The sequence below is a fragment of the Sinocyclocheilus rhinocerous genome, unplaced genomic scaffold (genome assembly GCF_001515625.1).
Source record: "Sinocyclocheilus rhinocerous isolate Xijiao unplaced genomic scaffold, SAMN03320098_v1.1 scaffold1766, whole genome shotgun sequence".
In the NCBI taxonomy this organism is placed as follows: domain Eukaryota; kingdom Metazoa; phylum Chordata; class Actinopteri; order Cypriniformes; family Cyprinidae; genus Sinocyclocheilus; species Sinocyclocheilus rhinocerous.
Window position 1 is genome coordinate 15521 of NW_015645064.1, and position 26600 is coordinate 42120.

General features: G+C 37.2%; 2 protein-coding genes across 2 annotated transcripts; one reads left to right on the top strand and one right to left on the bottom strand.

Moving 5' to 3' along the window:
- Positions 1-368: 368 nt before the first annotated feature.
- On the top strand, positions 369-2983 carry LOC107705317 (growth arrest and DNA damage-inducible protein GADD45 alpha-like). Its single transcript, XM_016508572.1, has 4 exons — positions 369-607; positions 1012-1113; positions 1506-1719; positions 2253-2983. Exons 1-4 carry the CDS (start codon positions 558-560, stop codon positions 2364-2366), a joined length of 480 nt encoding a protein of 159 aa, XP_016364058.1. The 5' UTR covers positions 369-557; the 3' UTR covers positions 2367-2983.
- A 5329-nt stretch (positions 2984-8312) lies between these two features.
- On the bottom strand, positions 8313-25877 carry LOC107705318 (guanine nucleotide-binding protein G(I)/G(S)/G(O) subunit gamma-12-like). The gene is made up of 3 exons (XM_016508574.1): positions 25821-25877; positions 12532-12644; positions 8313-9160 (listed from the first exon to the last, which is right to left on the bottom strand). Exons 2-3 carry the CDS (start codon positions 12622-12624, stop codon positions 9035-9037), a joined length of 219 nt encoding a protein of 72 aa, XP_016364060.1. The 5' UTR covers positions 12625-12644; positions 25821-25877; the 3' UTR covers positions 8313-9034.
- Positions 25878-26600: the final 723 nt, after the last annotated feature.

Here is a 26600-nt window from a genome sequence, read left to right on the forward strand (position 1 = left end):
GGGTTTTGTTGTGAAAACCTGGCAACCCTGCTAACCTGCCACCAGATGTCACTTTGATCACGTTGATCACTTCTCGTCGTTTAGAAAGATTATTGTTGGCCTGAAGCAACTTTTTTTTAATTTTTCTTCTTCTTCTTCTTCTTCTTCTTCTTCTTCTTATTATTATTATTATTATTATTATATTCTGTGCAGTATATTCTTGGGTGATTGCCTACAAATTATTGTGCATATGAACAATAATTATATAGAATATATTAATGTCAGTTAATATTCAAAACTTAAACATTTTAAAAAATTAGTTTTATCTGTTAACATTAGTTAATGCACTGTGAACTAACATCACCCCTACTAGGTTGTATGCTCGTCCACGTGAGCTGACCAATCAGTGAAGGTATGTAAATGAGGCTGGCGTGAGTACTCTACTGTTTGCAGATACCAGCGTCAGTTTAGTTTATCACTGCATTCAGCACCAGCAGCATATTCGAGGCCCTGGATTGCACAGGTTTACATGCTAACGGAGAACAGTGCGCGACACATACTAAGGATATCCGTCTCTAATGTGCAATATGACTTTTGAAGAACCGTGTGGAGACAACGCAACGGAAAGGTATGTTCTCGTATAAAACGTACTGGTGCTGCATATTTGTCTGTGCCGTTGAAAGATCACGAGGTTCACAAATCATTTCTCGAAATTTTAATACAAATGTTCTCTTTATTCTGCTCGTGTGCTTCTATAACGTAAATGACTTTTACTTGAACGCCTCTGTCGCTGCACATGGCCTCCTGTTAACGTTACGTTACTTGCTTAAAATGCTTTGCTGCGTTGCGTGCAGAAGTTTGATCAAACGACAGTAACTTACTAGTCGTGACATTGATTACATATCCTCTATTCAACTGCAAATCTCGTTCATGCAGAATGTTTCCCTATATTTTTTATCCTCTCTAAGAGAATAAAACTGTTCATTTTGTGTGTAAATGAAAGCTAATGTGTGTTTTCGAATCATCTCTTAGAATGGACTCGGTTGAAAAGGCACTGGAAGAGGTCCTGACTGCTGCATTACCTCAGGGTTGCATCACTGTGGGAGTTTATGAGGCTGCGAAATCACTTAATGCGTAAGTGGTCATTGCAGATCAATTCCAAACCATAAATGGGTCATTGCATTCTACAAATGCAATGCAATAAATGCTGGGATATAGGTAACCAGTTAACATTTTTTCATCTGGCCGTCATTAGTCTTAAAGTGAGACTACAAGGTGTTTATTAGAGACAAACTACGACTACTAACAAAACATAAGATAAAGTAATTAAAAAAAACTTCTACTTGCACTTAGAGAGTTAACATCTTGGATCATGATGGCTTTTTCATTATTTTGCATAATGGAGTTGTGATTTGTAGAAGGGCAGATGCACAAACTGGGGACAAAGGAAAAAAAGTAACTATTTTCATATAATCTTTTTCTGTTTTTGCACATTTTTAAATGTACTTTCATCGTCATTTTCCTAGGGACCCAGACAACGTGGTTTTGTGTCTGCTGGCCACAGACGAGGAGGATGTGAAAGACGTCGCACTCCAGATTCATTTTACCTTGATTCAAGCATTCTGCTGTGAGAATGACATCGATATCTTACGAGTGAACAACATGAGACGTCTGGCAGAGATCCTGGAGGGTGTGAAACCGGGAGGAGAGTCGATGGACCTCCACTGCGTATTAGTCACCGTATGTGTCATTTCATTCTCCTAGTATTAGTTTATTGCTCACACGCGAGGTAGCCTTGAGTGCACAGACCGATCACAGCTGCACATTTGCAGAATAGTTCATGCATATTCATATTAACTGCCAGGAAGGTTTAGTTAAACTCTTTGAGGGCGGAACGACTGAAGTAGTTTAAAGTTCAATGATCCATTAGAGCGTCTGTGATGTGGAATTCCAGCCGGTCTTGGGCTGCAGTAAACTGGCAGCTCTTCAGTGAGATTTAATAGCAGTTCTGAACTTCTGTGGCTGCCTTTAGTATTCGCAGAACTTCCTGTGCAACTCTGGGGCATTTCTGCAAACACCGTTTCCTGAAAGAAAAGCTCTGTGAAGTGACCATCTTTAACAAATTAGAGAGAGGCCCTTTGAAAACAAGTGCTTGTCCATTAACCAGCTGCTGTTAAAACCACTCACTGCCAGACTCTTGCTGTGGACCTTCTGAATTGATCTAGAATGCATTGCACAAGTGCACTTTACAATTTTTCTCTTTTATTTCACAGAATCCACAGTCATCCGCGTGGAAGGATCCAGCTCTCAGCAAACTGAATCGATTCTGCAGAGACAGTCGGGGTTTGGACCAGTGGGTGCCGGTTATCAATCTGCCCGAACGATGAACAGAATCGGACAAACTATGTCAGAGCTTTTTACGGGCTCCTGCACTAGATTTGTATTCTGCTCTGGATGAAGCCTGTTGCCACTGAGAATGAGACATGAGGGGGATTAACGAAATGCAATGGATGATATGTTTTCCAGCTAACTCAATGATCAGAAGTGTGTTTTTTTTTGTTTTTTTTTTGTCCGGTTGGACCGGCAACTCATGGTTTCACCTCAGAGCAGGAAGAATGACTCCGCACTATGTTCACAGTGCTGCCAGGGAACGACAAGTTTGCCGGGAACTGTACAGGAAACTGAATCACACATGCTGGATTAGAGTACTAAGAGTGAGCTGAGAGACTGGAGTGCGTTCAACTGGAATCTACTCAATGAAATGTGATCAGACTGTCGGAGGTCAGATGGACTGTTAAATGATGGGCATGACCCTTTTGCAGACTTACTGCAATTAAAGACCATAACTTATGTTGTTAATGCGGTCCTGTATTATAATTATTTAAAAGGGAATATAAAACAGTCTTTTATTGATTTAGAAATAAGTTACTTGTTTTTAATTCAACCATTCTGGAATATGTTCCGTATTTTAAACTGTTAATTTTAAGCTTTTAATTTATTAATTGTATTTATATTGTTGCGTTCATTGTCAGAAATTACAAAAATAACTACTCTGTAATCCCCCCCCCCAAACTGTAAATAAAACAAAGATAATTGGAGTTTTACAAGAAAATACTATTTCAGTTTTTCTACTTCAAAATTTCAAATTTAATTCAATGTGTTACTTACATTTACTTTGTAATTATTTGTAAAATTTACTTGCAATTTCTAAGTGAAAATGTTCAAAGTAAATCTTGCTAAGTCTTTCTATCTTCGGGTTCCCGGCATTTTGGGAGTCCTTCCTTTGTTTTAAAATGTTGTGTAGGGAGGGAGGAGGGGGAAAAATAAAATAGCGTTTTAGTTGAGAAATAAATTTGAAGCTACACTGGGACCTTTACTCACTCTACACTAACTGTGGTGCAAAAGCCCAGTCAGAGAGCCAGACTGGGCCATTTTGGGAGGGGTATTTCTGTACTTAGGCTGACTATAAGTAAACAGGGCTGACATTATGTCCCTGCTGCGATGACCTCTGGAGTTTCTACTGCCTGGCCTGCCATTAACCTCATCCTGCTAAATACAGGTTTGCAGGTAAATGGAGTGACACAATGGTACTTTCTCTCCAAAAGTGCCTAGAGCTGGGAAACTCCATTCTTCATTGGGATCATTGGCACCATGATTTTAGGTGGAAGTGAGAAGTTGACTCTTCCCACACACACATGAGGAATGCAAATGTTTCTAAAGGCCAACTGCAGTGCCACAGATCAAACCCGGAGTGCATAAAGGACAATTTAATGTTGAGCTTCTCAGAGGAGTACAGAGCTATTGTAATTAACCCTTTACTTGCCATATCAAGTGATTATACTATATTATACTATACGGTTATGTTAAGTGATTATACTATATAATACTATATATTATACTATACTGTTAAAAAGTTAAGGGACAGGTTAAGAGTGTATGTATGTATGTATGTATGGATGGATGGATGGATGGATGGATGGATTTATTTATTTTAAAGAAATTAAAGAAAGAAACGTATCAAAAGTGACATTAAAGGGGAAGTGTTTCAATGCTATTTCATGCATTCTGAATTACTTACACAGTTAAAGAGTTGAGCTGCATCCCAAATGATGCACTATACAGCACTGTACAGTATGTACTTGTGCACTATGTACTCAACCATGTATAGTATGAATTATATAAGGTTAGTTTGTCATTCTTATCGGGGTCTGATAGCCCCTCCCCCTTCGCTACGTAATTAAAGCTGCGACAGTTGAGTGCATGAAGTGTCCAACATTCCACACTTCGTTTTTTTGGTTAAGTGCATCATCCAGGTATTTAAAGTGCACTTTTTCTTTTTGGAATTTTCAGTGTGAATGCACTACTCACACTATTTATAGCCTACTACAAAACGTCACAGAATACTGCATAAGTATGCGATTTGGGACGCACATTTGGATTCTCATGCTAAACATGGCCAAAGTGTCAAAAAAAAAAAAAACGACTTGGACATATGATGGAGTATTTTTGTGCCAAATACACTCCCTCAGGGTTCGTATAAGTGTCGGAAAGTTTTTTTGAGCCCTGTATGACGTCATAAAGGATGGAATTCCTTATATGGGCACTTCTCTCGGAAAAGTAGCGTGAGGCGTGCACACGTCAACCAGAGCAAGAGCACACACGCCCATTGGCTGCGCTGCACAGGACTTGCTTGAGAAGGATTTGTCATTTTGTTTTTAGACCACGAAATCAACAATGTCACCAAAGAAGAGTGTTTCTGGTTGGGAGGGAAAGATGACCTTGTTCAGCTTCCCAAAGAACCCAGCGTTAATGGAACAGTGGATGCAGTTGTTTCTCCGGGGCAGCAACGGAGTTGTGCAAGTGTGTTTGTTCTCGGCATTTCGGAGACAAATGTTTTATAAATAAATGGTTTCTCCAGGGCAGCAACGGAGTTGTGCAAGTGTGTTTGTTCTCGGCATTTCGGAGACAAATGTTTTATAAATAAATGAAATAAAATTTAAGTCAATTAATTTTTTGTCCCTGTTTTATTTATGTCGACGTCGACAGATTGCAGACAATCGCTACGCAAAAGCTGCGCGTGCTCGTGACTCTTTAGCTCCGCCCACGGCACGTCTTTTATAAATCTGATAAAACTAAAAACTCTTCGGAGTTTGGAGAGTTATGTCCCCTTTAAAGACTTTCATATTGTTACAAAAATATATTTTAAATAAACGCTGTTCTTTTGAACTTTATATTCATCAAAGCATCCTGAAAACAAGTAACGTTACAAGGTTCTGCAGCCGCAAGGCCACCTCAGAAGAGCAATACTACAGTCAAATACAGACTACTGTGTAGTATGAATAGTACATCCTGAAATACAAAGTATTCATCATTAATGGACACCTGTGGTCTCGCAAAGCTCTGGTATATAGCTGAATACTAACAAATAAACAAAAGGTGATATATGGCTCCTTGTTTTCCTCATACAGGATTATGGGGTTTCTGCCGAGCTGAGAGGTAACTCTATCACTAAAAATGACACGACCACAAAGCCACTTCATCAATCATAGACAAGACGGTCCGCTGATTACATCGATATAGGGCAGTAAATACAGCCTGACCTGTTTCTGAGTGCAGCAGGTATGAGAGGAGCTCTACTGGGATCATTGCATAACAAAAGGGCTTTGACCTGAAGCCCCAAATAAAACAATATCAGAGAAATTAGAGCAAGTGGGAATAGTGACCATGAACACCTGGCTGCTGAGGGAAAGCATGAGGCAGCAATTAAATACACATTATCCTCTCCCAATAGTGACATAAAATAAACTATGGCAAAACAAACACACACACACACACTAATATATATCACCTATGACAGACTATGCAGTTATTATAATGCATCAAGGCTGCATTTATTTGATCAAAAAAATACAGTAAAAACTAATATTGCAAAATATTATCACAATTAAAAATAACTCTTTTATATTTTAATATATTTTAGCATGTATTCCTGTAATAGTAAAGCTGAATTTTCAGCATCCACAAGATTCTTCAGGAATCATACTAATATGCTGATTTAAGAAACATTCTATTTATTGTCAACAATGCTGAAAACAGTTTTTCTGCTTAATATCTTTATGGAAAGTGTGATACAATATTTTTTTCCCAGGATTTATTTGAAAGGAATTTTTTGGTAACACTTTCCATTAAGGTCTTATATGTTAACATTAGTTGACTACTTTAGCGTTAACTAACAATGAACAATACTTCTATGGCATTTATTAATATTAGTTCTGCTTGTAAATAAATAAATACATGCAAATGTTAGACTGGACTCACCAGAGAACATATACAAACAAGACCACAAGATTGAGAATAAATCTATATTTAGTTGGAAAAAGACAACATCTACAACCCAGTATATTGGGACCCAGATCTAGAATTTCAGCACAAAGAAAGGAAGGAGGAAAATTCATTCAAATATGGTGACACCGAATGCTCTTCATATTAAAATATTTTTTAAAGGTAAAAAGAGATACTGTAAGAAGGCAGACTGATTAGCTTGTGCATGTCAAAATTTCAATACAAAAGCACCTTCAGAAATGACCACAGCATCAAGAAAAACACAACAGTCCAATTAACAACAGGCCACTGAGAGAACGCAATACCACTGTTGGGAAACATTACAAAAATGTCACATTAAAAGCATCACTCAACAAGAAAGCAAGGCTGGAATTGCCATTCAAAGCATATTGTTGTTCAGATAAGATTAAGAACATGTACAAGTTCAGCTGCATGATGCACAGGCATATCCAGCCTGAGCCATGAGACAGATGTGTAATCATGAAGACACACAGTGAAGATGTCTGTCGGACAGCAGCGCCGCTGGTTCACAGTAGTTTAAATCTGGCTGTCGTCTCAAGACAGGAGCGTGGCAGTGAACGAGTCAGAGCAGGAATACTTCATTAAAGCTGGTTCAGCTGGTCTGGTGACGTTGTTTTCTGCCAGCTGTGTCATGAAGGCAAGACACACTCACTTTCATTAAATGCATGGCAATTCACAAGAGTGTTACAAAAAAGGTACAGGAGTTGTAAACGTGGAATGATGTCTAAATGCATGATTATAACAGTCACAAAAATAACTACAATCAGAGAAATCATCATGTGCTCAGTGTATGTGTAGAGAAAAACCATATGAAACCCTGCATAAGTTTCTATTGCTGGTTAGATCCCAGAATGAGATGGCACAATGACGTTACAACTTTGTCATAAAAAAGAGACAATGATTATGAATCAAAACAATGAGAAGAAATGTGTACATTAACATAAGGCATCTCGTAAATAATCATTAAAGGGTTATAATAAATTACGTACCATGATCTGCAATAAAGTATTGCTACTGTATCTAACAAACACAGGGCAATAACACAAGACAAAGTATTCTAATGCAAATTCAGAGGTTCTGAGTAGGTGAAATCTCATCCCATTTACTGAAAGCAGGCATTTAAAGAATGAAGAAATGGGTAAAACAAACACATTTTGGTAACACTTTGCAATAAGATAACATTTTACATTTAAATGTATCATGAACTAACTATGAATATTTTTTACAGTACAACCTATAATGGCTAGTTAATAGGTTAATGTTCATTTCTACATACACTACCATTCAAGAAACATTTCTTATTATTTATCTGCTTAAAATCATTTTCTAAACTTTGATATTTTTATTTGAATTTTTTCGTAACACCATAAATGTCTTTACTATCACTTTTGATTTAATTTAATGTGTTGTTGCTTAGCATAAATATACATTTCTTAAAAAATATATATATATATAAATAAATCTTACTGACCCCAGTCTTTTGAATGGTAGTGCATACTAATACATTTTTAACATTTCAAGTTGTTTTAGTTAACATTAGCTGATATATTATGAATTAACAATGAAATTTGCTTATCATTGCTAGTTGTGATTCCTAATACATTAATTTTAACGAAGTGGACCTTATTGTAAAGTGTTTCCCAAATTTTGTTTGACTAATTAAAAGAAGAAGAAAAAAGTGGGAGATAAACAATACTTCCGTACAAATGCATGAACACATGACCTTGTATTACTCTTAAAATGCTGATCTGCAGGTTTTGGCAGTTGTTGAACATTTGAAACACAGTTCACTTGGTTTACTGCGAGAAAAAGGAAAGGGCACAGTCTTGCGTGCAGTGATTTGACAGGGGGGGGGGGTAGATTTGTATCACTCCATTGTTCTTCCATACAAATGCATTAACACCACCTTGTATTACTCTTAAAATGCTGATCTGCACGTTTTGGCAGTTGTTGAACTTTTCAAACACAGTTCACCTGGTTTACTGCGAGAAAATAAAAAGGGCACAGTCTAGCGTGTAGTGATTTGACAGGAGGGGTTAGCTTTGTATCACTCCATTGTTCAGACACAGTGAGTTAATGAGGGAGGGCCGGAGTAGCATTACGTCAATGTGACGCCTCCAAAGACACCTGTTTCCTCCTCCACTGAGCACAAGCACCCTTCACACATTCGTGAAGCTGACATTACAGCCCTCACATCAATCCCCCCACATCTCCCTGTGACTGGACGCCTTTAAAAGCATCAGATGGGGTCAAAGCACCGCTGATGAGGCTCTGCTTATCTGCAGATATATATGAAAGAGTGCAGTCATTAAAAATAATCGTTTCCTGTGCTTCATGATACCAGCACGACTGAGAGCTGCCCACTCTGACCTCACAATTTATTTGCAGAAGACACAACCACATCAGTAGACACTATCACAATGCAAATAACTCATCTGTGCTGTGCCCTAAAGTGAAAAATTCATTCATAGGTTGGTTTTGTCTTTGCACCACAAATGATTTGTTTACTAGGAGCTTTGACTCTCCTTTTCATAGACAACAGGAACATTTCTAGTGTGGATACAAATAATAGCTTGGGGTTTAGCTCATTTTAAGGCGAATAGTGAATGAATGTTTGAAGATCATATTCTTTCTATTAAAAAATAAAATAAAAGGGAACATCAAAACATACATCAAGAGTTCAAGCATCCCACTACAATATCGTGCAGGGCTTTTTATCTTTAAAAGGGTTTTCTGAAGCTGGGATGCCCATTAGAAGAGGATCATACTTGGCATGTTCACTGCAGTAATGCATGAGGTCTGCAGAAGCTTTAGACACCTGCAAAGAGGAGATACAATATGAACAATAATTGTTAGATTCGTGTGACTTGTAAATGTATTCATTTGTCATTAAAGGGATAGTTCATTCAAAATTCATGCAAAACATAAAAGGAAAATATTTCAACTGTTTTTTGTTTTGTTTAGTTTTTTAGCTTTTTTTGGCCTTGCAATGAATGTCAATAGCTATGTTTCCATCCAAAGTTGTGAATTTAACTTGTCAGGAAATTAGAATATTGCATTTGCAAATAAAAAAACATTTCCATGTCACCTGTTTCCATCATCACTTTCTGCAATACTGGCAAAGTATCCATAATTAAAATGAAAGTTTCTGCAACTGGGGAAGCCTGTGGCTCTTTTTTCTTACAGAATAAATGATTTGCGGCAGATTAAATGCAATAACAAACGCTGTCATGTTATTTTGCATTCAGATGTCTGATGTTTGGGAACAAGTTATGGGTTATACCAAATGATTTTGATGATGGACTTTGGCTCAGGCAATTTAAAATTATTAAAATAACATTTGAGATGGTGTGCGATGAGATTGGTGCGCTGGTTAGTTCAGTTATCCTATCACATGATCTGTTGAGGCAAAGTGAGTTTTTTGTTGTTGTTGTTGTTGTTGTTGTTGTTGTGCACAGAGGAATTTATTCGGTAAATGTTTCCATTGTTTTTTATTCGGATTTTGGATTTTAAAAAATATCCACCTTAATTGAGAACATAAGTTGTTTTATATTTGCATTTTAAGATTTTATGCACATCTTGGTGTTTTTTTAAAGCGATATACCAAAATTTGCATAAAATATGTGGATGGAAAAGCTTACAATATTAAACCCACAGACTTTGATTGTATGGACAAAAACACAGAGACATTTTTCAAAATACCTTCTTTCGTGTTTCGTGTTTCTAAGAAGAAAGGAGTGCATACAGATTTGCGTGATTGGCGTACAACTAAATTAACTATTAACTTGTCGTTAAAGGTGTAGTTCATTAAAAAACTGAAAATTCTGTCAATTCTATGACATTTGTTGTCCTGCAAAACACAAAAGGAGAATAGACTGTTTCTGTCTATGCAGTGAAGTATGAACCTCGTCACTGAGCATAAGCCTATAAGTGGTCTACAGTCCAATTTACAATCAAGTTTGCCAATCTGTCTGAGCTACTAGACTTAGGGGCTGTTCACCCAAGGCATTCTTGCATTCTACCAGCACAATTTTTCAGTTTGTCTATCTGTGGCTGCTCCATACCCTTACCAAAAAGTAGTATACTTCAAGTTTATTTTAGTAAGTATTCTTAAGTAAAGTTCAAGTATATTTTTAAGTATACTTTATGTAGTAAGTATACAAATATCAGTGTACTAGTAGTATACTTGTAAGTGTACTATTTCAATACTCCTTGGGACTAAATTGGCCCACTTTCTAGTATATAAAAGTATACTTTAAGTATAACAGTAGTAAACTTTGAGTACACAACTAGTTTACATAAAAATGTTTAGTTTGTACTGCAACTATACTAAAAGTGAACTAGGTATACTGATAGTTTTCTAATTAAATACTTAGTAGCATTTTTAGTACACTTTGAAGTAGTCTTAGTAAACTACTAGTTTAGTAGTTTTATACTACAAGTATACTCGTAAGTTTTCTTTAAGTGAACTTTACATCATACTTTAAGTATACTACTATGTCCCTATTTAGGTATGACTTTGTATATGTTTTGTTACATGAATATCTGAACATACAAAACATCAAAAGAACAGGGTATCTGCTTGTAAACAAAAACATTTTATTCTAGCTTCATGCATTCTTTTTTTAAACACTTGAATGTGGATAAGTTCACAAAAAATGTGGACATTTTGAACAAAAAGCTGAAAAAAGACTATGAATTGGATTCAGAATGATAATCAAAACGTAGATAAAGTCGATCAACACCCCAAAGCTTGACAGTTATTATTACCTCTTCATTGGTCGACATTTTATTCCATAATGTTACATAGTTTTGATACTGTTTTATGTCTGATGATCGTGTTAGAATACATGTGGAAGCATCTGTTGTTTCGGTTTCTTCTTCACTTGTGTTTTTTGGAAATTCTGTACAGAAGATGTGTACTAGCGCCCCCTACAGTATAACAATGAAAACACGGATTCTAGGAGCACAATTATAGCTAAAATATATTTAGACTTTTTCTAAGTATAAGTCAAGTATACTTAAATGTCATTTTAAGTATATTTCTGAGAAGTACATAAAGCCCATTTCTGAGAAGTACATAAAAAGTAGACTAAAAGTATACTTTCCTATTTTTAGTTTAAAAGAAGTATACTAATAGCACACTTGAATAAACTTCTTTTTCGTAAGGGTATTTAAGATTCTGTTTCAAGATTAAAAGTCTAAAGGTACATTTACATGACAACAAAAGACTGAAAGACTGAAAAGTTTTTCCCTTGCATTTTTAAAAAGTTTCGGGTACAGACAACGTTGTCAAAATGATCCCTGTTCACACGGATCAGTGAAAAAAGACTAAAAACACTGTATTATGTATGCCAGGCCTGCATGCACATAATGTCACTGTTTTCACAAATTTGTGTTTCCGTAGTTTACACAGAGACGATAATAGTATTGTTTTCAAAAACTTGCACTTTGAAACCCGTTTTCAAAAGTTTACTTTTTTCAAGCCCCCAAAATGCTAATGTCTTGTAAATGAACAGCCAAAACACATAAAAAAGCTTCTTGTAAATCTAGTGCAGCCTGTAGTGACAATTGGAGCCACGCTGACTACAGATTGGCATTCAGGTGGCACTTCAAGGTAGGTAGGGACTAAGGAGACTCTCTTAGCATCCTAGCTTAAAAGGCCAAAGGTTTTTCTAGGGATGAATTTGTTATGTGGTAAAAAACAAAAATAAAATGCACTAAAATATTAAACTGACAGCCCTAAAAATAACGCAAATGGAAGTACAGGAATTTATATTGAGCAAAAAAATTATAAATATCCTATAATTTAGCTTCTGCAAGCCATCCATTTTCTAGATTTACTGCTCTGCATACTTATTTTCTCAAACAAATTCATGAAGTGCCACTTTGAATGCCATTTTAACTGTCTTGAAGGAGTTTCCAAGTACGCTATACATATCTTGGCTATTTTCCCTTCACAAACGGCTGTATTTATTGATTTATTTTATTTTTTAATTCAATTAAAATGTCAGTTTTGTAAAGATATTCATGCAAAGGCATAATTTATTGACCTTTTCAAATCGTCTTTTGGATTATGAGAAACATACATTCAATCAACTGTGTCCAAATGTGTAACACAGTATTTTGACAGTAATACCATGGTATGCCACAGTACATTTTTGTAAGTGAAATGAACATTACGCTTACCTTTATTCTCTCTATGTTAGCTTCTACCCGTAGCTGTTGAACAGTCCTTCTGGCCTGGGCTATATTATTAGAGCTTTGCATCTTAGACGACATCTTCGATTATCTTCACAGACCTGGATTGAAAAGAAATGAAAAGTTGATATTGACATGCACTTTGCTTCGTTTACTATGAGCAGCCAGCAGAAGATCAAAGTTACACATCATTCAAGTCCTGTGATTCATGAACTACATATGTGACCCTGGACCACAAAACCAGTCTTAAGTCGCTGGGGTATATTTGTAGCAATAGCCAAAAATACATTGTATGGGTCAAAATTATAGATTTTACTTTTATGCCAAAAATCATTAGGATATAAGTAAAGATCATGTTCCATGAAGATATTTTGTAAATCTTCTACTGTAAATATATTAAAACTTAATTTTTTATTAGTAATATGCATTGCTAAGAACTTAATTTGGACAACTTTAAAGGCGATTTTCTCAATATTTCGATTTTTTTGCACCCTCAGATTCCAGATTTCCAAATAGTTGTATCTCAACCAAATATTGTCCTATCCTAACAACATACATCAATGGAAAGCTTATTTATTCAGCTTTCAGGTGATGTATAAATCTCAATTTCGAAAAATTTACCCTTATGACTGGTTTTGTGGTCCAGGGTCACATATAACAGAATTTTCTTACAAAGCGTGCAAGACAGGAAATTTGTCTGTATGTTAACACACATAGTGAGATAGCAAAAGCTCTCTGAGGAGGTGCACAGGGCCACTTTGACTCCTGCAGAGGTTGGGGGTGTTTAGTGCGTCAGGCCCCCAGTGAGGGGCTTTTCACTTGGTCTGCTTTATGACTGCAGGAGGGAGAACTAAAGCAAGCTGTGTGTGTTTGAACAGAAGATCACATGCTGCCAGCAGTTCAGAGCAGTCTTTCCGTAAACCATCGTCACCGGTTACTCTGCCAACTCATCTCATACACAATGAGCACATGTGCACAAGTGCAGAGAGACAGAGCCGGCAGTGCAGACTCAAGCAAGAGAAAAAAAGGAAATGGTGGAGTCAAATGGGTGGTCTCTCATCGACCACGAGATAAAAAGAGGGCGGTTAGCCTTCTAACTTCCTAACTTTACTGAGAATGAAATAAAGCAACATTGATACCTGCAAGGTTGATACTGAAATACAAAAATGTCAGTAGTAGATACCAAAACCAGTCAAATAGCACAGCAAAATTAATATGCTAATGAACACTTCATTTGTTTTAAATAAAGAAAAGAAATACAAATATAAATTAAATTATAACATTAATAATATAAATATAAAATATAGAATTAAACATATTTAAAGTAATAAATAGAAATAAATATTAATAGAAATAAAAATATACATACTTAAATTAAAACAAGTAGACTCAAGTCACATTTATTTATATTGTGCTTTATACAATTCAGATTGTTTCACAGAAATAAACAGGAAGATAGCAGTGTTGTAAAATGTCAACAAATATAAAATGGCATCAATTTCAACTAAAACAGCTCTACTGAAGACAATTGTCATTATTGAGGTCAAGTCATTTCAATGTTTATTCGGTTCAGTTCAATAGCAGTGTCGATGTTACAAAGTTCATAAATTATGACACAAATTCTGTCCAGCTATAAATAGCAAGCAGCTCTAAAGAAGACAATAGTGTCATTATTCAGATCAAATGAGTTCAACGTTTTGTTAAATAACTGTCAATGTTGCAAAAGTTCCTTAATGAATAATGAAACATCTTCAAAGGCGGCACTATCGGGAGGAAAAAACAATCATTATCCAAGTCAGTACTAAAGAACATAAGAGCAGTGCATAGTTTTCTCTTTTTATTGTTAATATAATTGTTTCATTGATATTAATGAAACAATGGACAGTAACAGGTCTTTTAGTAACCCAACAGATGCGTGATTATTATGGAAGCAGTTTTATTTTTTGCTGTTCGTGTCTGATGTAGACAAGGTGCAAGTATCAGTTCTGACAACATGGGAAATGTTTAACAGAGTGGCTTCCATATTGCTACACGGTCAGCCGCATAATCTCTAGCACAACAAACCCTTATATCCTACTTCCTGAGAAGCCCAGACATAGCTTTATCAAGAATTCAGAGGAAGAGTGTATGGCTGTCTCCTGTTCCACTGGCACAGGGCTGGTATCTCTACACGGAGCTCGGTGTTGGGGGGCTGACCTTATCTGGTTGCACACCAGACATACTTAGAAGGGGTTAAGAGGTTTGGATAACAACTTGTTATTAATGCAGTGACAAAATTAGTGTGAGGTCACAGACCCAGAGGTCAAGGGGCCATCCATACAGTACATTACGGTCCAGAGAACACACTGCTTAGCTGCAGCTTAACAAGGACAAAACATGACGCCTCTGATGACAGCAGCTTACTAACGATCACACCTTCTGGACAATAAAGCATCCCAGGTTGCTAATTTTAGTTTAATCAAGAATTGATCAAATCAACACAGGTTAAACTGTTGGCATCCATGTCTTTTGTTTAAAGGCACAAAATGGTTAAATTGATTAACAACGCATGTGTTTACATTGCAGTTATAATTGAGTACATTTTGTGTGTCATATCGAGGTCAACAACACAAAATTGTAATCGAAGGAATCAAAATTGAAAAATTAAATACGCAATGCTGATAACTGTGATTAGCATTTTAGTCGCAGTTAAATATATTTTATTTTGTTTTCGATTAGCCGGTATTTATTTATTTGTTTAATCATTTTGTATTAATATTTTTATCTGAAATTTGAGATTTATATAAAAACTACTTTTCAATAATATTAAAATATGTTTTATTATTTTTAAATTTTATATATCTTTTTTATTATTATTTTATTATTGCTCTATGTTAGTATGTTTTCTTATATAGAAAAACTGAGGGGAAAAAACCAGCAAGACAAGCAAACCACATTGTTTTCCTTTGGTTTTGACATCAAAACACAAATAGATATGCACATGTTGGGGAAACAATTGTCAGAACCAATGCTATTTTAATATCATTGATTACTGTTTTAGCTCTTATTAGCTCTTAATATTTTGAATTCGTTTTTATTATCATATTTTTCATTTCCATTTTCATTTTAATTAAAGTTTTAGTAATGTTGTTGTTTTGTGATTTGTATTAGTTTTTGTTTTTATTTTTTAGCTATTTTTTAAACATTTTAAATTGAGTTCTTATTAATTTTTTTCAGTTTTAGTTATTTTACTAATCAAGTTCAACTGAAAGAAAATGAAAAAATATGTTTTGGCAAAGATAAAATAAAATACGTTTATTTTATAGGTTCTTTTGTTTAAGTATAAAGTTATTTTATTTCATGTAACTAAAATGGTTTTAATTTTAGTTTTAGTTAATGATAACCTGGCCAGAACTGTAAAAGGCACTCTGTCGATATGTATAATTTACTTTTTTTAATGTCATGAAAGAGTCTGATTAAATCTGAAATCGTACCAGTCTGAGTTTAGCAAATGTGAAACTCAGACAATGTCATTTGTCCAAGGACAGATTGTGTTCAGTCGATCTCAGTCAAGGTTGAGTAAGAATGCAGCTCTGTTAAAGGGCACAGTGTTCCTGTGAGGTAATGCTTCATTCGCTCAGCGTGGCTTCTGAGGGACAACGAGTCAATTTTCTGCAGACGCAGCACAGAGAGCAGAACTGTGACGCAGACAGACACGGCTCAACAAATGTGCCAATCAAACTCTGCTCACTACTCACTCACTTGTGACCTCTGACCCCTCAGCTCGATTGTTGTCCTCGTCAACTCACACCAGGCAAGCAGAGGTTCACGAGTAGAGACAGACTCAAGATGACAGTATGATTAACCGCCAAAACCAACACCCAGCGAGCCTTCCAAGAGCCCACATCCGTTTCATTAACCCACTCCCTCTTCTTCCTGCTGTATAAATGATTAAAGATGTGTATGAATGTATAAATAGCAAAAGAACAGGAAGAGGGGGAGTCTGTTAGCCTCGACTCGCTAATAAATGCTTATCCGGACCCACGGGATTTCATTCATCCCTCTCACGTTCATCCTGATAAAACCCTTCATTTGCTCTAGAATTTGTCCTTTCTGTGCTGGGAAGTCGATGTGTGATGTTTCCACTACTAAAGTGCTCTTATATGCCCTCTGCTGTCTACACAACACTGACTTTGACCCATCCAGCAGGCTAACCGCTGGCTTGAATGTAGAATGGACACAGGATGCCGGCCAGTACAGCTGGCCGTTGAGGAGAGAGGACACTCAAGGTGCACTGAACTGTGCTGACTGTAATTACAGCTTTAGAGAGAGAGACCCAACAGTCAAGCACACTCCAAAAGCTCAGGCTGACGCCGCAGCATTCAGCCTTTTGTTACATCTCTCTCACCTCTGCCCTCGCTGTGACCCTGCCCCCAAAAAATGCTTCAAGAGTGAAGGCCTGTTCACACTTAAAAATGTTTGGCATGAAAATTCGGATTTTCACATGCAAACTGTCTATTCAGGCCAATGCGAAATATACGGTAGCTGAAAGAAAACACAAATTCACTGCAGCTTTCTGTTTCTGATGTCCAACGGTATTTACATGTTTTCAAACAACTGTTCAGATTTTTTCACTCTGGTGTTTATCAGAAAACACCAAATACACTGGCACTTGACCATAAGTGCAAAAATCTTATTGGTTGGCCAGTTTTCTTTGCTACACGATTAATCAAATAATACTGAAAAAATCATGATATGGATTCGTTTGATTATATTTGCACAACTTTATTTGTGCGATTTGTGCGAAAGGCTGCAATTTAATTAAATAAATATATGTGCTGTGTGTTTCAGCGTGAAGCGTAGCACCATGTTCTTACACAAGCAGCTATTTATTCACAGATGAGTTTGTGGCACTTTAACTTGCATTTGGGAACGCAACATCAGCCAACCATCTTCCAATACTTGTAATGAGAAGCACTTATTATCAACAAAAAAGAAGCGCTAGGGGCTCCCTGCATTTTTTAGTTAGCATTATTATTATTGCCATATTAATACTGTATATAGTCACAACATTTTCACCAAATTGTGCAGCCCTACAAACAGGCACAGCAAACCTGAATTTTTTTTTTAATGCAATTAATGGTATGCATGGTATGCTTTTTGGTATGCTTGGTATGCTTTTTTTCCTGATCAGATTTTAGGCTGAAAGAAAGACAAAAAAAACTGAATGAAAGGAGCTGTAGCATTGGATAGCTGGTGCTCATCTAAGGAGGGATGTGGAGGTCAGGAGGTGTTGGTTGGATGTTTGTATGTCTTGTAAATGTGTAGAAATGTGAGAGAGAGCAAGTGAGAGAAAGAGAAAGAGACTGTAACTGGCTTTGAAGTGTGTGACTCGAGCTGAATCACTAACAAACAGCAAGAACGGGAAACTAAGTAAGACCACCAAAAGGCAGAGTACAGACCACCTTGGGGCACAGAGCAATACTGCTGCTGACTGAGCTGCCCACCAGGCCACCCACACCTCTGGAGATGGGCCCGCGCCTCCCTCCCGCTCTGGCACTGCCGTCGCCTGCTGGATCACAGCCAGGACCAGGCGGCTCCAAGCCATCGGCCCAGCCTCTGATGTAGCACTCCAGGAATAACAGAGTACTGGCATACTGAGACCACCACAGCGGCGGCACAGAGAGCGGGAAATTACTTTCAAATCTGTTTTACAAATTATAAATTAAATATTTACATTTTCTATGGTGCTCTGCATGGTAAATAAGGGTTGATATGTTGTTAGTATTATGGGTGGTTGCTAGGGTGCTCTGGGTGATTGCTAACTGGCTTATGTAAACAACAACAACAACAACAAAAACACCTGAAGTCTCAAAAATGCTTGGGTCCCTCCATCAGTGTAACTGTTAAAACCCAAAATCATTTAGAAAAGTAACAACATCTCTTCTCAACAAGCTGTATGATTTTTTTTTTTTGTAATATTATTTTTAATACATTTTCTTGAAACACAAGACTGACACATGTACATACCGTGTCTGTAAAGCTGTATGATTTAGGGTAATTTGCAGTCATACAAAAACACAAACAACAGTACGAATTTAGTCTGATTCACAAGCAAATGACACTTTTGAGCCAATTCTGTTCATTAATTGTTGGACTATTAATTAATTATTTGTAAGACTTACAAACTCATAAGATACAGGACTAAATCAGTCAGCACTGAAGTTGCTTACTGAATCAATGTCAGTGGAGTGGAGCAGCAACAATTTCTCCTCCGCACTCCATGCATTCAGTAATCACTCCGGAATCCGCTCCGGGTTCAGCATTTCCCGCTCCTCGCTCAACTGATCAGAAACACGGCTCCGCCTTTGTTGCATGTTGAAATTTGTGGCTAAAGTATTTCGGTATGTTTTGAAATATCACAAAGTTCTGTTCAGAACTTATATTAAATGAAAAATAAATACACAATACTAGAAGAATAGTTTTAACGTGGTTTACTGGAACACTACAATTAGCCCACGTCTATATTAAATGACTGTTTAACTCGCTTGTCTGTGCAGCATCTCTCTACTATGGCGAAGCTGAGGGTTATAGGTACTTCAGAAACAGAAAGAATATGCTGTAGCTTTTCTGTTTTTAAGCTGATAAATCACAGGACAGCATTGAAAATAATTTTCTGCATTCCTGAATGTTTCTATGTGCGTGCAATCTGTATGTTATGTCCGAGCTTGTATAGGGGTGTGCGATATGACGATTTTTGATCGTGGATGATAAAAATGTCTCCACAATCTGCTTTTGAAGAAATATTGTAGTATCGTGCTACAGCGCACATTCTATCAGCTGCAGTTCTGGCGACTCCGCCTCAATATACTGTACAACGCCACATACTACATTCACATCAGTGTTAATTCAGCGGTAGAGTTACTCTCACGGGACACTGCACTTATTCGCAATCACAAAAGTACATTATTTGCATGTGCTTTAAAGCCTTGCCGGTTAACCGTTTCATTCACGCGCTGTTCTGACATGCGCTTTCTCTGAGCGCGTACCCGAAGCGTGCGCACTAAAAACCCTGTCAAACAGCGCCTGATTTCTGAACTAGGTTATCTTTTGAGCTAATACTGTCAAAACACACAATGTTTACATATAGACTTAGTTGTTTATGTCTAAAATGAAAGTAAAAAGTTGAGAGAAAAACGGATGCATGCCTGTATATTAGATGCGTGCAGCTCTTAAAGGGACATAACTAAACATGCTGCCGACTGTCATTAAAGGGATAGTTCACCCTAAAATTTAATTTCTTTATTTACATTATGAGTCATTATTTACTCACATGTTGTCCCAAACCTGTAGCTATTAATTTATTTCTTCTGCTGAACACAAAAGAAGATATTTTGAAGAATGTGGGTAACCAAACAGTTACTGGTCCACACTGACTTTGATAGTAGGAAAAAATACTATGGAAGACACTGGGGCCCAGCAACTGTTTGGTTTCCCACATTCTTCAAAATAACTTTTATGTTCAGCAGAAGAAAGAAACTCATTCAGGTTTAAAACAACTTTTGAGTGAGTAAATGATGGTATAAAAATAAAACACTATGACAGAATTGACAGACAGATGACAGAATTTTTATTTTTGGGTGAAATATTGCTTTAATGTTAATAAAACAGCAAAACACAAAGACAAATAGCAAACACTTTAATACAGTTGCTTTAAAAGGAATCAATCTATATAGTGTTTTATTCTTATATTTGTTCATTCGATTTCTTGAATGCTCCTGCTAAATACACCTATTGTACCTAAAAATAAAACACTGTTTGTTTTATTTGTATATTATGTTTATTAGTAATGTGTATCTTTGTTCTTATTTGTTTATAACAAATATAAAACAATGACAAAAAATTTTATCTTCACCCACTTTGGCCTAAATATCCGCCATTCTTTTTTTACATTTTGTTACCTTGAAAGGCTTTGTCTTTATAATAGGGAAATTAGTTTGGCTGTAATGCTCAGACAACTTGCAAAATAGTAAAACCAACATGACAAAGAATCGTGATAAAACCGTGATATTTCTAAAAAATCGTGATATGATATTTTTGCCATATCGCCCACCCCTAAGCTTGTGTGTTGTGTGCGCGTGTGCAGCAATGTAGCAGCACATTAGTGTAGAGCGGAGATTAACTACCTGTACAATAAACTGTTTAAAAAGTGAATTCACCCAATCAATATTGAGTATCCACATGCTACGAACAAACATGCTTGAGAAATAACCTCCCACACTCGTCCATCGCCGTCATTATAACCTTGACCTTTTTTCTGATTTGAGTGATCCACATATCTGTCAAGCTAGCTAATGATAATGCGTGAATTCTTGATAAAATGCAGTTGTATTACGGGCTGTTGGCATAAAATCAAAAATCACGCCTCTCCACTCCTCACTCCTCTCCCACTCCACTCTGCTCACATACTCTGGAATCAACATTAAAAGTATAGTTCATTCAAAAATTTAAACATAATTTACTCACCCTCAGGTCATTTCAAACACTTAAGACTTTTGTTCATCTCCAGAAAACAAATGAAAATGTCTTTAATATTAATTTTTCTCATTTAACTTTAATATTCATTTATCATTTTTCTCTATCCATTGAAAGTACACGCAACCAAAATTTTCAAGCTTTAAAAGTTAATAAAGACATCATAAATATAATCCATTTGAATCAAGCAATTTAATCCAAGTCTTCTGATGATCGCATTTTGATGAACAGATTTAATTTAGGCTTTTATTCACATATATGAACACACATACATACAGCAGATCAAATATGGTAAATGGACCCTCAAACTTGCTTGCTTGATGTGTGAGAACCAATGAGGTTTGTTCTCGCGCATCAAGCATGTACAATTGAGCTTCTGCTTACTATATTGGATTGTCATTTTTTGTCTCCTTTTTGCAACAGTTTTGATAATATAAAAACCTTAAAACAATATTTCAGTATTTTAATATGTAATTATTAGGTAACACTTTACAATAAGGTTCATTAGTTAACATTAGTTAACTAATACTGTTAATAAATACTGTAATAAATGTATTGTTCATTGTTTGTTCATGTTAGTTAATACATTAACATTAACTAATGGAACCTTACTGTAAAGTGTTACCAATTATTATATAATTAATTATTATATAATTTTCACTATTTACAATGGGAAAATATTGCACAAAAATATATATATAGATAGGCTGAAAGAGAGATTGAGTGAAGGGTGGATACATTTTGTAGAAAACACTGGAATGAGATATAGTAATAATCAGGGTCGGCGCCAGAGCGCACAAAGTGAGGGGGCACAATTTTTTGGGGGCTGCTTTGAAAAAAAAATGTTTCTGAAAGTAATTTTCAGATGCAACGGGGGAAAAAACGGGATAAGCACAAACATGAAACTTGTAAATAAAATAATCTGATATATAGCCTATGTACAATTTAATAACATATAGCCTAGTTTGATATATGAATTGGGTGTTCGTCAAAGATTGCATGCGGTCGGAGATTCCCGTGTTTACAGCTCCATAAAACCTCACCGACTAAAATCAGGGCGCCCACTACGGAGACGGCACCAGAGGTGAGGGGGCACAGTGACTGAGGTGGCCGGGCCGGGCCCCCTCAGCCCCCCCCGTGGCGCCGACGCTGGTAATAATGATGCATGCCTTAGCAAGCACCAGTCATAACTACCCCCACTGACTTTAGGCATGAAAAAAATGTTAAAAATGTATTTCTCAGTACTACTATGTGTACTTTGCCATAAGATTATTTGTTGGTATGTACACCACAGTATGCTCTTGGAGTTTTTTTTTTTTTTTTTTTTTTTTACAAGACTTTAGGAGAAATATATATACAGCTGCGTTTCCAATGCTTAGACAGGAATTTGTCGGCTGGTCGTACCTCACATGAGAGCCCTTGACCACAGTGACATCCCTAGTCTGACTGGACCACCATCGCTGGGACAGAATCTAGCAAGTATGCACATTAAGTCTTCAGCATTCTGAACATAACGTCTTAAGATGTACATGAATTAAGCACTGTGTTTCTTAATGACTGGGTGGCGGCGTGGGTTACAAAGTTCTAAGAAGAACAAGCTATTTTTTATTCCCCTGTCCCACAATGTTTGCCAGGTCTATTATCTTTCCTTCACACGGTCTGATTGCTAAGTGACGGTTGTGCCTAAAATTGCACCTTGTGCTGCTGTAACACAATAAGGCTGTTGAGTCCTGGACACACAGTGCACAGAAAGGACAATGAAGACTGTGCTATCAGAGAACCGACGCACTCCAGCTTGTAAAGTGGGAGATAGCTTACAGCTAGACAGCAAAACATGGTAGGTTGAGGTAACCAGTTTAACAACACCCTCATGGGAGCTAATCTCCGAGAGCCTGATATTATCAGACAGACAGGCTGAGGCCATGAAGCGTGGGGAAGAAGGGAGACAGCCTCTCTCACAGTGATGCAAGGCTTTGGGAAGAGAAAGAGGGGGTGAGGAGTGTTGACAGAGGTGTGTATGTGCATGTGTTTGTTTAAATGGAGAGATGGGAGTCACAAAAACGTTTCCCACCCACGTAAAATTGGCAAACGCTTTAGCACTGACTATCAAGGTAATTCTGCAGATAAGAGCACATTAAGATTCTTGATCGTGGCAGACAAAAGATGACAGATTGTGTGAATGCCTTAGAGGTGTCAGATAGGCGCTAAACAGAGGTTGTTTAATTTACAGTGAGTACTCTGGACATTTAGCCTGTGAGTCACAGCCTATGAGTTTCTCTCATGTCTCCAGAGTGTCTCTGACTGAGGGAATGAAGAAAAGAGGTGAAAAGCAAATGCACACCTACATCCCAGACACATCCGGGACTGAAAGACTCCAGCAGCCTCCACCATGTCTAATTCAGCCAGTTTTTGCTTTTTTTCTTCTTCTTTCTGGCTATGGCTACATTCACACTGTTAGTGTTTTGGAATCGCCTTTACCTAGAAGTGTGTCTCGAAATGTCATGTTCACGCGGAATAAAAATCTCAAAGCATTATTAATGCAAATGCAGTGTAAATGCATTCAAGCCACCTCTGAGCTGCATTAAACAGTCTGTGTAACAACATCTAAATTCCACTGGGTTTTTTTTCACATTTGCTGGCACAGTCATTCTTAATATCTGATGTGAGCAGGCCAGAGAGTGCTGGAGCAAGTAAAAGTGCAGCGGTAAAATGCATTTGATCTCTCAGTCACCAAACACACAGACATCAGATCTCTCAGAGCTGGCCTGCACACAACTCTGCCCAATACAATGAGGACGGGCCAGGTGAGAGACTTCAGAGACACCGACTTCCCTTTCAAGTGTATGAGAATCTCATCACATCTGCATGGCAGGACAAGAGGCAAAGGAGAATTGCCATCCAATCCAGAAGAGAGGAAGAATGTGTACATTTGGGATGGGCAGCCCTTCTGAGGTATGGCGGGACAGGAAATGGTGCGGCACAGTAGAGAAAGTTCAGTCAGGAACAACCAGATGCAACATCAATGAACAAACCCACCATCTGCTTCTATTAATACACCAGTTTGGCACAAAGAGAGAAGGGTGGGGGAGAGAACGCAGACCTGCTGTAAAAGTCTGTTTGCTTTTAGACCTTGGCTATTGAATGAGACAATCTGGCATGAAATTCTGGTAAAAATGGGTTGAGGGTGTGTGTGCACCTTGAAGTGGCCTCAACTGGCATTTTGTAGCATATACAAAATGCTACTTCTACTGTAAGTTTGTTCCAAAAGCAGAGGCTCCACCCATGCATGGATTATTCATCCATGCATGTTTTTATTGATATATTTATTTTACTTAGTCATTTTTAATACGTCATAACTCAATCTTTTTGTGAAATGACAGACTTCTCTCTGGAGACATACTGTATGCCAAACTTCTCCAATTACTTTGTCCGCTTAAACTTTTCGACAGCAATCGATGGCAAGCTCACATTCAAATGTAGTACATCTGGATTTCATTCATACTATCCATATTTATACTATATAGATAATTTTTTATAACGTTTTTCTTTTTTTAATGGTCCCAAAGTAAGGTTCAAACCAAATTCAGTGCTATGACTATGTAGTATGTGATTTCAGATGCAGCTAAGAAGTTTCTAGTATCCTGAAGACCTTGAAGACCTTTAATTTTATGAAAGCTTCAAGTGCAGTTAATTATTTGTACGTGCATACAGACGATGGCAGTGTTGAAGCTCTTTTACTTGCCGTCAAACGGTTGAGCACTGCCGAGTGTGTATCCTGTCGCAAAATGTGGCGAAAAGTCCTACACGACGTAATAATGTGATTAAGGTGTTTACACGTCTATACGGCACTTCAGTAATGTGACTAAAATAGGAATACTCCACATGTCTTAATTCGATTTCTGTTTACTTCGATATCCATATTTATACTATATAGATAATTTTTTATAACGTTTTTCTTTTTTTAATGGTCCCAAAGTAAGGTTCAAACCAAATTCAGTGCTATGACTATGTAGTATGTGATTTCAGATGCAGCTAAGAAGTTTCTAGTATCCTGAAGACCTTGAAGACCTTTAATTTTATGAAAGCTTCAAGTGCAGTTAATTATTTGAACGTGCATACAGACGATGGCAGTGTTGAAGCTCTTTTACTTGCCGTCAAACGGTTGAGCACTGCCGAGTGTGTATCCTGTCGCAAAATGTGGCGAAAAGTCCTACACGACGTAATAATGTGATTAAGGTGTTTACACGTCTATACGGCACTTCAGTAATGTGACTAAAATAGGAATACTCCCCATGTCTTAATTCGATTTCTGTTTACTTCGAATATGACTTTAGCCAGATTAAGGTAATCAAAAATCTCTGTTTACATGGTAGATTCTTAATCAGAGTATTGTCTTAATCGGATTAAAATCGGATTATTGTTGTCCATGTAAACATACTCAATGATAAATACAGGTGTAAACAGGGTCTAAAATGTTTTGAGCTGGTCCACTTTCAACCACTTCCAGAGGTAGTCGAAAACACATTCAACTGGACTGCTACATGGTTGAAAGATTTCTAACAGCCACAAAAGGCCACCAACTCGACCTAACTTGTGAGTGATCTGAGCATTTTGAGAAAGCACACAAAAATAATTGATTCAAACTTCACTATATTGTGCCAAAACATCTGATTGAAATCAGCGATACCATTCATCTCCTTTCCATTCGCTTCCTTTACTGTTCACTCATAAGCAGCGTAATGGCTTCATTCATTCAGTCTTACCTGTGCCCTGAACTCGGCACTCCCACAAAAGTGATGTAAAGTGTGATGAAATAAGAGGGGAGGGTCTAGACAAAATCCGAACACAAGTGGCCACAGGAGACGCCTTTAAAAGGCACATTAAGACCAGGTGTGAACGGTAATATGTCACAGCTGACCACTTACGATCAGAACACTGAAATCATCTTAATACAGGTGAAAACAGGGCCATTATGGTAGGTACACCAAATGGGACAGCAAAAAAAAAAAAAAAATCCAGGAACATGCAACTGCTGAAACTGACTCAGAGATTATTTGTGTTATTTTGTGGCATCAGCAGCTTTTATCCTCACTGTGACTGTGTTAAGTGCACTGACAAAGAGACAAACATTTTAAACCACTCGGCATCTTCAGAGCTGCTGGTGGCCTATCACCTTTTCTTCACCCTACTGTCATGTTATGTATACAGTAAGTGCATCTTTGAGGAGATGAAAGAGGACAGGTGAGTCATGCGGAGGTCATCTTTTATGACAGTGTGCATGTTCACCTTCGCTGAAAGCCTGTATGAGCAGATCACGATACAGCTTTTGTTTGGGTCTTAGGTGTTTTATCGTGGAGTGGGGTTTGATCGGGGCTCTGTGTGTGGTGAGAAAATAGAAAGGCTTTCTTTTGTCTCCATACAAACAGAACATGCACTATGGAGCACTGACTCACCTTTAAACCTGATAACACATACCAGACATGAAGACGAGCAGTCTGTCTGGGCCCTGTTTGTTCTTCAAAAATGCACAACAGACACTTTGA